General features: G+C 35.8%; 1 protein-coding gene across 1 annotated transcript in view; it reads right to left on the bottom strand.

Annotated features, from left to right (window-relative positions):
* Window positions 1-736: 736 nt before the first annotated feature.
* LOC139138076 (uncharacterized) overlaps window positions 737-13,679 on the bottom strand; it is a 55,325-nt gene continuing 42,382 nt past the window's right edge. Inside the window, exons 8-10 of the mRNA XM_070706300.1 lie at window positions 11,946-12,224; window positions 9,157-9,248; window positions 737-2,071 (exon numbers count right to left, since the gene is read on the bottom strand). Coding sequence (XP_070562401.1) covers window positions 737-2,071; window positions 9,157-9,248; window positions 11,946-12,224 — 1,706 coding nt within the window. The remainder of the gene's footprint in view (window positions 2,072-9,156; window positions 9,249-11,945; window positions 12,225-13,679) is intronic.

Genomic DNA, 13,679 nt, shown 5'->3' on the forward strand with positions numbered 1-13,679 from the left:
CTCGAAAGGTCTACTTTCTTCTGAACAGGGAATCGCCATTTTAATCTCCGCGTTGGTGAAGATTAAAGGCAGTAGTTGTCTTGTAGACACTGCAACCAGGGCAATAAATACACATCCATGCTATCTTTAATTACGGACAAGAATAATACATATAGAGAATAATTTCAGAAAATTTTCAAGCAAAGCGCTTGGTTGACTATGTTACAGGGTCAACATATGATTTCTCTAACATTACTCTACTTAAATGGTCAAGAGACTAGGTGTTGAGTTACTATGTGCTGGGTGTTTCTATTCGTAAGCAACATTACATTGATAAATATTATTCCACAACTTTCAGTAAGACTGTGAAGCATATTCATGCAACATGGATTTTATATAAGTGACTATTTTAATGATTACTTAATTATCCTTGCCGCACTAATATTCCTTGAAGGTACGTCAAAAAGTCATGGTGATGTGAAAGAGTCATTTGTCCGAATATCATTCATTCTCTAAACAAGAGCTGTTTGTACAAGAGTTATCCGCATTAATAAGTGCTTGTCATACAAATTAGAAACAGAATACCTTTTCTGTAGGACAAGTTTCATGGTTAGACACATAACCCCCAAAGTGTTTTCTCGTCGGAGACAGGAATACGGCTAGTTTTCAATCGGATTCGAACCCTGCCCTATCGCGGAATATTGCATTGTTTATACTTTGTTAATGGTAGGGGAACACTATGGGATTGTACAGATGTTTAAGACATTTCAATTCCTTGTTGTGCATGATCACCATAGTTTGACTCTGTGGAACTCAAGTTGATTGTTTCTCTTTGGGCAACATAGTCTAAATTTGAGGTTTGGTTTGGTTGACAACAGGTAGGAGCTCCCATGTTAACCATGTTGTCACTGTCCTGTGGGTCAATATCCAGAGATTCCTTCAAAGTCGGTACGGTTAGGTTAGTTGATGTCTCAATTCTTTGAGCTTCCATCTGCTTTTCTTCAGATGTATTACCTTCTTTAGGAATGTCTAGGATAGAATGAAGATCAATTATATTGTCACTGGGTGGATTATTATTGTTGATCGCTCTGGTTGGAAAATAACTGTCATTCTGGTTTGAATCCATTGCAAGCTTTTTATGCAACTGAGATTGAACATAATCAGAAATATCCGTTCCATTGTTAGACGCTGTATTTGATTTGCCATTACCAACATCGTTGGGCTGATCAGGTTCAAAAGTCGGATTATCATTTTCCCAACTACCGGAAGAGAAATCTTGTACACCAAGTAGGTTTTCAACATCTAAGCCCATTAGTGGGCCGATACACTGAATTGGGTTTATTTCGACCTCACTGTTTAAAGACTCATTCCCCTCATCTTTGACTTTTGGCGATTGGTTGGTATCAAACTTGCAGGAATTTACACCAATGGATTCTTTGAGATGAGGAATCACGCTAAATTTATTTTCGAATGTATCAATCATTCCTACTCTGTCTTCCATTAAAATGATATCTTGAAGAGAAGTAATGTTTCCATCTTCATATTGAACACCACTGTTGTCACTTCCCGCTGGCATATGTTGTAATCTTTCACTCTCCTCAGCTTCACCACACATCTGTTGAGACATGCTGCGAGTCTCATCTGAACTGCTACTGGCTTGTTGTGTATCCGCACCAACATCACCACCACCAGCACTCACAAATCTAAGTGTTGCATAGGTATTCACTCCATTTGAACTGTCATTTGGTGATCTTAAATTTTCACTAGTGCGATCTAGAAAGTTTCCTTCTATCAGTTCTATATCTGTAGTGCTAGAGTTGTCATCAGGAGTTGGTGGTGATATCAGGATATCTTCCAATGATGGTAAGGGAACATTTTGTGACACCCCTTTTATGATATTTGCAGAAGAGCGATCAAAGTTATGGGTTTTACCGTTGGTATCAGTTGAAGGGGAAGAATCTGTTACACTAGCTACAGAAATGCTTGCATTGATGTGGTATGTTGAGGTTGATATTAATGTACCGTTGAGTGTGTCATACTGGAACGATTCGTCATAGGAGGGGGCAACAGGTCTGTCATTGAGCACACCATCCTAAAGAGAAAATAATAAAGATACCCTTAACTTCTAGATACACTCCATAGGAAAAATACATTAAATATGATAGTCATATTATCAGTGCAAGTATTCCGCACCAAATCAAATATAAGAGACACGTCTGTAAATTCGAAGGAGTAATACACTTGAACATAACTATAATGTTTCTCTGTTTGATGGAGCTGCCAAGCAGTTCAAATTATGTCATTGCAGGTTGTGATACAAACTGTTTTCATAGTGAACAAATATTGCAAACTATGTGTTAAACACATCCGGAATCCAATTAAAGAAAATGCTTCTGAAACTTATCTGAGTCAAGCTGAAACTAAATTAGTGGAGACCTCCCGAAAAAAGAAACTAAGCATGGTTTTTGCAATAACAATGATAAGTTAGTTCTTCTGCTGAGAGCAGTTTAGAGAGGGTTTGGCCCTGCTAACTTAATTATCCAAGTTATTCCTAGTAAAAACTAAAATTCTTCTTTATCAACCCTGTACATCACGTTAGGGTATCAATTTGGATAATCCCCAGTGACAGCCGCCAAACACTCAGTAATACATTATTAGTTTAAGCTGTTTACATGGGAACTAAAAGAGGCAGTAGCCTGGCAAATGTATAGTATGACAACAAGAACACAATATACCCAAAAGGTCCATTTACATTTATTCTATTTCAAATAAAAGGTATCTGTCAGTCGTTTTTTACAGTGTTTCTGTCATGCACTAACCATACAATATAGTCTTTTCTCACCATGTGTTCTCTGAAATCCTGCCTCCTTATTGACTTGAAGCAATGCTCATAAATAAAAACTCGGTGCTTACGACAGTAAAACAAAGTGCATAAACACAATATCATCAAAGGAACCAATACTGAGGTCACTATGATAGCCCGGTTCTCATCTGCGAAAACAATGAGAAATGTAATTCCAACAGGTCATCAATTCGTAGGATTCACATTAAAAAAGTCGTTGTTAATTGTAGAATGTGATATAAGTCTTTGGGAAAAGAAATTACTTAACTTATTAAAAAGGAAACCCTCTAGACGGTAATTGTGTATATGTATTATCAGTAGTTTTGGCTTATCATATACGAAATATCCTTACATGACATCGGTCATCATCTAATGGCGAAGCTGAAACTTTTTATTAAAAAGTTTGAAACTACTACAACGGTATAACATATAAGAAGTAAGGTTTTCTTTACAAGTATTGACTATATCATATACAGTACGTGAGTGGAAACAGCAAGTTCAACGAAAAAGGATTGCTTCACCGCTCAACATCATGTTTTCAATGTCTCACGTCACTTCCAGGTCTCAAGAACTCAAGCACGAACATAGTAACATTAATTGGAGTTAAATAGATACTTTAGAGTTTTTAGCCAAATTATTCTACTATAATAGAAGTTATCATTAATCCACTACATCTTTCATAGACATCTAGACAACGAAGAATCTTAATAATAAGAAGAAGAGCGGTGAGTACAGCAGCATGAGGTCGCTTTTGTCTTCACACGCTCAAGAAGTTTCAAGGGGTAGAATTACTTCAACAGAAAATGAACAAAAATCATGACGCGCTTGTTCTTAAATGATGTGCGCGATGACCAGATTTGTTTTTTGCCTTAGTCTGTATGTTTCGTAGTAGGTGTTACTTTTTCATGTTTGGTGGCTCATTTGCATATCGTTGCAGCCAGCTCTTCCGACATACATACATAGCTAGACATACATGCATGCATACATACATACGTACGTTTAAGTACGTATGTATGTATGTACGTACAACACAATTGGAACTATTTTGTGATTATAAGATCTTGAGCATTTTGTTGTAATCTATTATAAATCATCAATCTAACAGTTTTTTGTGTGAAGGCGGGGGCAAATTTCATAAATTATTGATAATTGCACAATCATCAAATACATCTCGAAAAAAATTTACATTTTTGTCTAGCTTCTCACATTCTTAGGAAAGGAGAACCCAATAATGTAACTGATTTGTCAATTTTGTTTAGGTTTCAGTCAAAATACAAATTCCCTTTCAAAGTTTGATTTGTAGGCATTTACTATTCTAAACAAACGATGCATGATAAAATTTTAAATTTTCGATGGGAAAATGGCCTTCTACCTCTACCCAAATCAGTTCTGCTGTAGTGTATGTTTTTTTGGTGATCTCTCTTTCAAATGATTTGGTAGATGTTAAGAAAATGTCTTGTACATTTGTTTATTTCATATACAAGGAAATGAGACCTGGTAAATTTGATTAAACTACCCTTTTCTTGTGAGTGTGCTAATTAATGCTGGAAAATTTTACAAAATCGCTGAACTATTTCAGCCCTTCTATTAAAAATGAACTATTTTTGGTAGATGCAAAGAAATGTAATCAATATCATCTGTCTGTTGAAACCTTAAAATATTAACGGCAGGAACCAACAGTTTTTGTCTGGAATTTTTAGGGACTGTACAGAGATGTCTTTGCAGCTTTCAGGGACCACTCCGAGGAGACCCTAAATCTTTTAGAGACCACACTGACTTGACCTTGAAACTTTCAGGGACCACCCAGATGAGTCCTTGAAACTTTTAGGGACCACCCAGATGTGACCCTGAATCTTTCAAGGACTATCCTGGTGTGACCTTGAAACTATCAGGGACCACCCCGATGAGATCCTGAATCTTTCAAGGACTATCCTGATGGGACCTTCGCTCATCAGCTTGTGCATTCACAAGCATGTTTTGGTAAAGCTGACAGGCAGAAGAATCACTGGAAAGATTTTGTCCAACTTCCTGCACATAAGCGTCAATATTCAGCACCTCAAAATTAAGATTATGTAATGGCTTAACCCGGCGTCCTCATGGCTCCGATGTGTGACTCGTCGGCCGGCGCTGAAACACGTCTTTGCGTATTTATCACGCGACGAGATCTACAAGGCATGTTCTTCCGGGCATAAATGTGATAACTGGGCAGTGGCTGAACCTTCAGTCTTGACGATTAATGGTAATGTACTCGCTTGTTGAAGTATGCTGTAGCTGGCCGATGCGACGCTGGTCTTAACAGTAAACAATTTGCAAACAATCATTTCATGATGGTATATTCCATTTTAGCCTACAGAGACACCGAGGGCGCATCGCGCGATTGTGTAAGGTCCCGGGTAAGGTACATGTTGCTCTTTTATGCTGTAAAGTTTACCCACCGTTTAAAAACTGTGGTTGTATGTTACAGTCTTCATGATTAATTTCGAGATGTAGTCAATGATGCTTTTCTCATTAAGCGAGACACCGAATCGTACACCAAATAATATGGTCCCTGCTAATTAACATAATAAACGTCACGGGTCACATTGTTGTTAGACTCTGCATTGTTTCAAGTCGAGTGTGTAAACGACGTTCGAATGAATTTTGTCCACTGCACTAATTCCTTCGTCGGGAAAGGTTACCGATTCTGAATGTAGGACGTCCATTACCCCAATTATTTAATGACAGGACTACATGGAAAGCAATGGAATACTGGACATTGCCGATGAATTTAATGTCTGTTACAAAGGTCCTTTGTGAAGTGACAGTGCTGTTCCCGATCTCGACAATGATGTCAGCAACTGTGATCATGGCGTGAACATGACTAAGTCTATGAGTCCTTGAATCTTTAAGGGCCAATAGAGGTGTCCCTGAATCTTTCGAGGACTATCCTAATGTGACTGTGAAACTTTAAAGACCGCCAAGACGAGTCCTTGAAACATTCAGGAAACACCCTGATATGTCCCTTGATCTTTTAGAGACCACTCTGATGTGACCTTGAAACTTTCAGGGACCACCCGGATGAGTCCTTTATCTTTCTAAGGGACCACTTAGATATGACCCCTAAACATTGTTTTAAGGAATGGCTTAGAGAGGCACTTTGAAATAGTAAAGAACCAATCAGATATGATCCAAAACCTTCAAATGCATCCAGGTCCTCTAAATAATACAGCAATGATCAAGTTTTGACCTTTAATCTTGACATTTGAAGAATGTGTATCAATGAGATGAAATATCCTTAAAATTGTCAAAAAGGATAAATGTACAATTTTTGAAAAGCAGATGGTTTTAAATACTACAATTTTTTATACTACTTTAACATTTAATTCGATAATTGCAGTTTTGATATTTTCACTAGAAAAATTGAAATTACTAAATGTTTTGAGTAAACCCTCTCTTAGAGAGCATATTCTGTGACTTTTACTGTTCATCTTATAATCACAAATAGTTCCAATGGTGTTGTACGTACGTGTACGTACACACACACACACACACATACACATACATACATACATACATACATACATACATACATACATACATACATACATACATACACACACACACACACACACACACACATACATACATACATACATACATACATAACATACATACATACATACATACATACATACATACATACATACATACATACATACATACATACATACATACATACATACGCTTTGTCTTTAACATGTTCAAGGATGTTCTAGGGGTAGTCAACAGAAAATAAATCAACATACGTTTGTATGAAGAGCATGTGTTGTCCGTTTGGAAAATAAGGAAAACGCAAACACTTGGTGTGAATATAGTTCTGATTTGGGAACTTGAAAAGGGCCGTGCTACAGTATCATAAGTGAGTAAAACTGCTATAGAAAAATAGTTATACAGAATATGTGACACTATATAATCAATATTTATTTGTTTAAATTGTTCATTTCAAAATATTAAAACTGCAATCAATACTGATAAAAAATAACAGTAATTTTCCATTTCTCATCCTACAAAAGTGGAAAAGGTTACATTCATATCAAACTACATCTTTTTCCTCGTTATTCAGAGTCACTTTTAAACCACTTACCATAGAGTCTAACTGTTGTTGACCTTGGTTCACTTTCGTCTGTGCTATCGTATCCTTTGTAAATGTTAGCCGAAAGTGAAACTGTATATTCAGTGCCACTAGGTAAATGAGTAATGTGGGCATACTGGTCAGTCACGTCTGTTTCACCTTGATGGAGTTCGCTTGTGTACCTGACATTGTAACTCTTAATACATTCATCATTGTCAGGTCTTGCCCATGTGACATTGAAGGATGAAGAAGAAGTTTCAAATGCTGAAACATTGAGTGGTGCATCCCTGGCTGTAAATGAGACATATATACATAAAATAAATGTGGTTTGATTAATAGTCGTTGTCTTACTTAAACGATGATGCATTTTTAGCTCATGTGTTCACACACGTGAGCTTATGTCGTAGCGATGTCTGTCTGTCTGTCCGTGTGTGTGTGTTTGTTGTGTGTGTGTGTAAGAGAAAAAAAACAGTCAATAATTAGTAGGACCAATGAAAAACAAGACGGGGCGTGATTTGATAAGTACGTAGACGGCAGGGAATTAATTGCTTAAATGGGTAATTTGAAGTTTCAACTACTGATACGTACTAGATAAACATATTTCATACAAGAATCAACACGGCAAACAAATGTAATACATAACAATGCCATGGCGGGATTATAGTTAGGTAATGATTTGGTGCGACCTTTAACAGTAAAGTAATTAAAATAACTCTGGACCCTCTCCCTCTAGTATGCAATAAGTTTCGTTTGTCCCTAAGTGGTAATCGTTACATCGGGGACCAAAATCAGTGATTTACAATGTCACCGTCGTTTCTCTCATTTAATAGGCATACCACGATTGCAAGAATATGATTTAGCAATTTTCATTTTTGTTAATCCGAGAAAATTTTCAACACGAACAGAAGCATGCACGGTGCTACTCATAAGTATTCATACTGCTTACTGTTCATCGGACAATTTCTTCTATATTTTAGTCAATGATTGATAAAATAGATATATTATGTTCCAAGTGGCCTATGTTCACCGTTTATTTGGAAAATTCGGCCGTCTTTTGTGAGTCCGTCACCAACAATGCTGTCGTCTACCCCGTACTCTGACCTGCTTACTTTTAGTATCGGTCCGTGTGTTACTCATCGTGCCATTGAAAGTATTTTGCGCGTGGAACAAAAGGCTGTTTATCATCCAATCAGAGCTTGTGTAATATATACTGCAGAGTGTGGGACGGTTTCTTAGAGTGTGGGATCAATTTTTCCCACACGGGCGACCCCACACTCCTAGTGGCCAGGGATGTGAAACACTGTGCTCCCATATGATCACAGTAAGTACAAAATACTAACTTTGAAAGCCGTTGGACATGGAATGTCAATGCTGAAGACAGATTGGCCAAAATACCAAATTTGAACTAAAATGTATATATGCAAAATTGTTCGTTCATATCTTGTAAATATCACTTTAGTTTGTTACGCAAACACATTTAGGTCAATTCATCCTTTTTCAGTAAAATGGATGGGTTGTACAAATTGCTATTTAATATTTGTATTAAATTATATGAAAAATTATTCGAAAATTGTCTCACATACCAACTCTGGCAGCATCAAGTCGGATTGATTTTTTGCTCCCTGTGCAGCCAACAGAATTGCAGGTGTACACGTCAATGTTGAGGGACTTCATCTCGACATATCCTCGATCACCATCGAGGTATCACTTGTATTTCTTTCGATAACAGTAACATTGCTTTGAGTATCTTCATACCAGAATTGAATTTCATACCTTAGTATTTTCCTTGCCTGTGCTGTTTCTGTGGAACATAATTTAATCAGGATGAGTTTGAGATATTTTGTCATTCTGATTGTGGTAGTTTGATATTTTAAAAATTAACTGTATCCATCATACATGTTCCCTATGAAAAATTTATAATACCTGTATGTAGACTCGACAGCAGTAATCTTATATTGAAGTGCAACAGAAAAATGTTTAAGGTATTACAAATCACGTAAGCGAAAGAAGATATCCAAGTTAACAGTATTCTTGGAGAGATTGGTAACCCTTTTTTGTATATACAAATACTGTGACGACAGCATTTTGAAGCATGAACTACATTGATTTCGTCTACATAGAGATGCATGGACGAACACATTCACAGACACTTTCTTCTACCCTGACCGGAGCTTTGTCGTCTGCAAAAGGAGAGACGTAGGACTTGATTCGTTGATAAACTCACCTCCCATGATATGCTAATGTTCTTTTTATGGGGAGAATAATCACAGTCATGGAATTGCCAATCTTTACTCAGCGTCACTCCTTTTACTGGAGCTGAAAAAAATCATTATAGCACTTGGATTGTAATAATGTTTTGTCAATAATGTGCTGTACATAACATAGTCATCATGTACACGCACAACTTTTTGAAGATTTTTAATAAAGTATATAGTACAACAATTTTTTTTGGCATAGAATGGTGCCAATGACAATTTCACCTATTTGATCACAATCGATTGATATAAAGTTACCATTTATAAATCCTATACTGCCTGTATTGTAGCAACACGTATAATACCATATGGAAAGCTTTGAGTACAGTCATGTATATAAATTTGTCATAATTGTTAAGGTGGAGCTGCATGTTGCCAACAGAGTTTTGTCAAAGCAATATTTCTCATCAAAGATGACCAACCCCCTCATACTGTATATTTTCAAAAAGCAGAGACTCTAAAGTTCAGTATGGTAGCAGTTGTTTACTCGAAGATGAAGTTGGTGTATATTTGGGATAAAAAACCTCAAATTTGGTATTAATGATTAAAATTAATTTAAGTCAAAAACTTGACGTTATTTTAATAAATGTATCTTTCACTTAAAAGAACAGTATATGTTATAATAAATGACTATTTTATTTTGCATTATCTAGCCTCATTCTAAAATGGCAAGGGTTGAAAGACCAACACTCAAAAAGTGATTAAAATCATGGTTCCAAAATTAAAATGCCTCTTATTCAAAATGTAAGAATTTAAATGCCAAACAAAATAGACGTTTTGTTATATAAAATTTAAAGAACCTACTGTGAAAATTTCAGAAAATTTGACCCGGCCAGAGTGGAGTTAATTCTTTGGAAATTTTGAAATGGGAGAAAAAAAAGCCAGGAAATCGGGTGATTTGTGTACATTTGCAAAAACTAACACTTCTTTGTTACGCAACTTACGACTGCTTGACAAGCTAAAAAGGTGATACCAATCAATCGATATTTTTATCTTGGGTTAACAAATTAATTAAAATTGAATGAATATTTGCCAAAAGGTGATTTGTGAGCAAAATATGGGTGCAGCGCCCACTTAAACAAACAATAATTAAACGAATAATATTGTCCTACGAATTGTGCATATCACCTTTGAAGGCTAGATTTAGCTTATCTATTATAAAACGACGATTTAAAATCAAAATTTATTTTCAGTAAAATAACGTGGCTAATTTCGACCTACACTGATAAAGTAATCGTGAGGAAAATGATACTAACTTTCTTTTGCTAAAATCTAACTGAAAAAATGTTCTGGTTGAACGAGGTAGTGGTAATTGAAACGAATTGTATTATTAATAAAACACATTTGAAACATCAGTGCAGAGGTTCTGTATGTCGACTGTGCTCACCTACACCAAGGTAATGAATTATATGGACAATACTCAGACACTCATTATTCTCAAAGTTATAATTCACCACCCTCATAACATCAATGTCAGTAATTTGATTTTCATTTAAAGATGTTAACACCTCTGAGAACTCGCAAACCAAGAACAATGGCAATTCATCGAGAAATTTGTGAGAGTGAAATTAAAGTCTGTTAGAGCGTGCAAACAAACTTTTAGTCGGGTTTCTAGTTCAGAAGACAATTTTTGATCAAAAAGTAAACAGTAAAAACCGCTGAAACAAGTCAACATGCACATTTTGGACCAATTTACTCTCGCAACAAAACCCGTCAATCATTGATAATGTGTCTTCAAACCATATACCACCAATACACATGGGATAATGGTGAAGTATTTGTTCAGTGGTAAGACATACATAAACACAAGAGACACGCTGTGTCTACACCTACACTTTAGAGTGACATAGTAAAACAGGCGCTTTGGCCATACGCTACTTTGGATGACACTCCTAATTTTTATAACATTAGGCTGCAATTCTATAGGAATCTACAAGGCAAAACATGTGCAGCGCTGTCTTATTGTAGGGTTCTCTTCAAAAACAGAAATGTTGTCTTTTAAGTCTCATATATATATATATAATATATATATATATATATATATATATATATATATATATATATATATATATATATATATATTTATTTATTTATTCTCTGCAAACGCTGTCAATGCTGGACAAGGCCCCACATCACTGGTAATGATGCTGTGCCCTGGCCAGCTACAACACCGGCAAAATTAAGGAATACCCAACTCATGTCTTTGTGGGCGAATGGGCCACCAAATGGTAACCATTTATATATATATGTATCTAAGTACGTACGTACGTACGTACGTACGTACATACACACATACATACATACATACATGCATACATACATACATACATACATACATACATACATACATACATAGTATTATGCTTTTGTCTTTCAAGGACTTTGTAAGGGTAGAATTATATTCTACAGAAAATAAATCAATGCACGTTTGTAAGAAAATTACGTGTCGTTCGGTTGAAAAGTTGAGGGATGCAACCGCTGTGGCGTGAATATTGAATATAATTCTCAATGGGAAACTTGAAAAGGGCAGTGCTAAATGCAGGTTAACGTAAGTGAGTAAGCTGCTATAGAAAAACAGTTGCTCAGAAAATGTGACACTAAATTGAAATACTTATTTGTTTAAAACTGTTCATTTAAAATATTAAAAATACAATCAATACTGATAAAAATTACAACAGTGAAAGTGGATGTGAAAAATTCATATTAAACTGCATCTTTTATTTCTCGTTATTCAAAAAGTAACTTTCAAACCACTTACCAAGGAGTCTAACCGTTGTTGACCTTGGTTCACTTTCGTCTGTGCTATCGTATCCTTTGTAAATATTAGCAGAAAGTGACACTGTATATTCAGCGCCACTAGGGACATTAGTAATGTGTGCATGCTGGTCAGTCACTTCTGTTTCACCTTGATGGAGGTCGCTAGTGTACCTGACATTGTAACTCTTGATACATTCATCATTATCAGGTCTTGCCCATGTGACATTGAAGGATGAAGAAGAAGTTTCAAATGCCGAAACATTGAGTGGTGCATCCCTGCCTGTAAAATAAAACATATATACATACAATAAATGACGTTTGACTAATTGTCGTTGTCTTATCTAAACTGTGATGCATTATTAGGGAGTATTGTACACTTGTTCTCAATACGGATGGACTGGAGGAAAAATAGACTGGAGGAAAAAGCGAAATGCAAGTAAGAATGAAGGGCATCCCTCGCTTGTATATTGCACTTAAAAGACTATCTTTTGAATTTATATCAATATTATTTGCTGTTCAAACGTAAATATAATCTTTTGAAAATAGGCGTTGTAATTACATGGTCAATGTACATATTATGTCACTTTCATAAAATAAATGCCGAAAGGGAAATAGGTAACAGAAAAAAACATAGTAAATAATCATGGGGGCATGATTAGGAAAGTACGGAGATGCCAGGAAATTAATTGCTTAAATGGGTAATTGAAGTATCAACTAATGATACGTTCTTGATAAACATATTTCGTACCAGAATCAACAGTAAACAAATGTAATATATATAACAGTGCCATGGTGGAACCATAGGTAATGGTTAGGTGTGCATTTAACACAAGAGTAACAAAATAACTCTGGACCCTCTCCCTCCAGTATGCTATAAGTCATTGACAAGGTCCCTCTTGTAATTTGGGATTTGTCACGGGAAATGACTAAATTATAGTCGATATGATGCGCATGAAAAAATAATGCTGATATAAGGCCCTGTCTGTGACATAAGCCCATACTGGATTGAATTAATTGTATCGTAAACAAGTTGTTATTATAGAATGAATGGCAAGGGGATATGCTCTTTTACCAAGTGAGAGAGAATTAGGTATGTCCTGCCCTGGTTCTTGAAATTTCAAAATTCAATTAATCTGCAAGAAACAGGCATGTCAGAGTAATGGCTCTTGACAAAAAAAGTCAGAACGCCAGATGGGGACCAAACATTCTCCATCCCCATGTTCAGTACAGAAGAGACTATATATAATCAGCTATATATTCTGCTAAATTCCTTTCTTGAATATTCAATCTTTGTTGATCACTTCTGCTGCAAGTGTCATGAGATTAAATGCAGTCATCAAGTATAAAAGTCACTAAACTACAAACATTGTTTCCCTGTTTAGATTCTCAAAATTACTACAGAAAACAATGGAGTTGTTTCATACCATGGTGGTAAAATGTAAAGCCAATCTGGTCTGCCGCCGTAATTGCAAATGTTAATTGAATAAATCAATTAATAATAATCGACAGGATGTCGCTAACCGCTTTGGGACTACTGTAAAATCAACATCTGTACCGTGTTTCATCAAGCAGTATTTCAGGACATGTCATACTAATTAGTAAAGTTCATTAAATATGCAAATAAGAAAATGATTATCATGATACGGATAAACGTCTTTACTGTGGGCGTACAATAGATGAATTACTGATGACGTAGCCATTTTCATACACTAGGAGTGAGTTTTGGATTCTCATA

The sequence above is a fragment of the Ptychodera flava genome, chromosome 8 (assembly GCF_041260155.1).
Source record: "Ptychodera flava strain L36383 chromosome 8, AS_Pfla_20210202, whole genome shotgun sequence".
Taxonomy (NCBI): domain Eukaryota; kingdom Metazoa; phylum Hemichordata; class Enteropneusta; family Ptychoderidae; genus Ptychodera; species Ptychodera flava.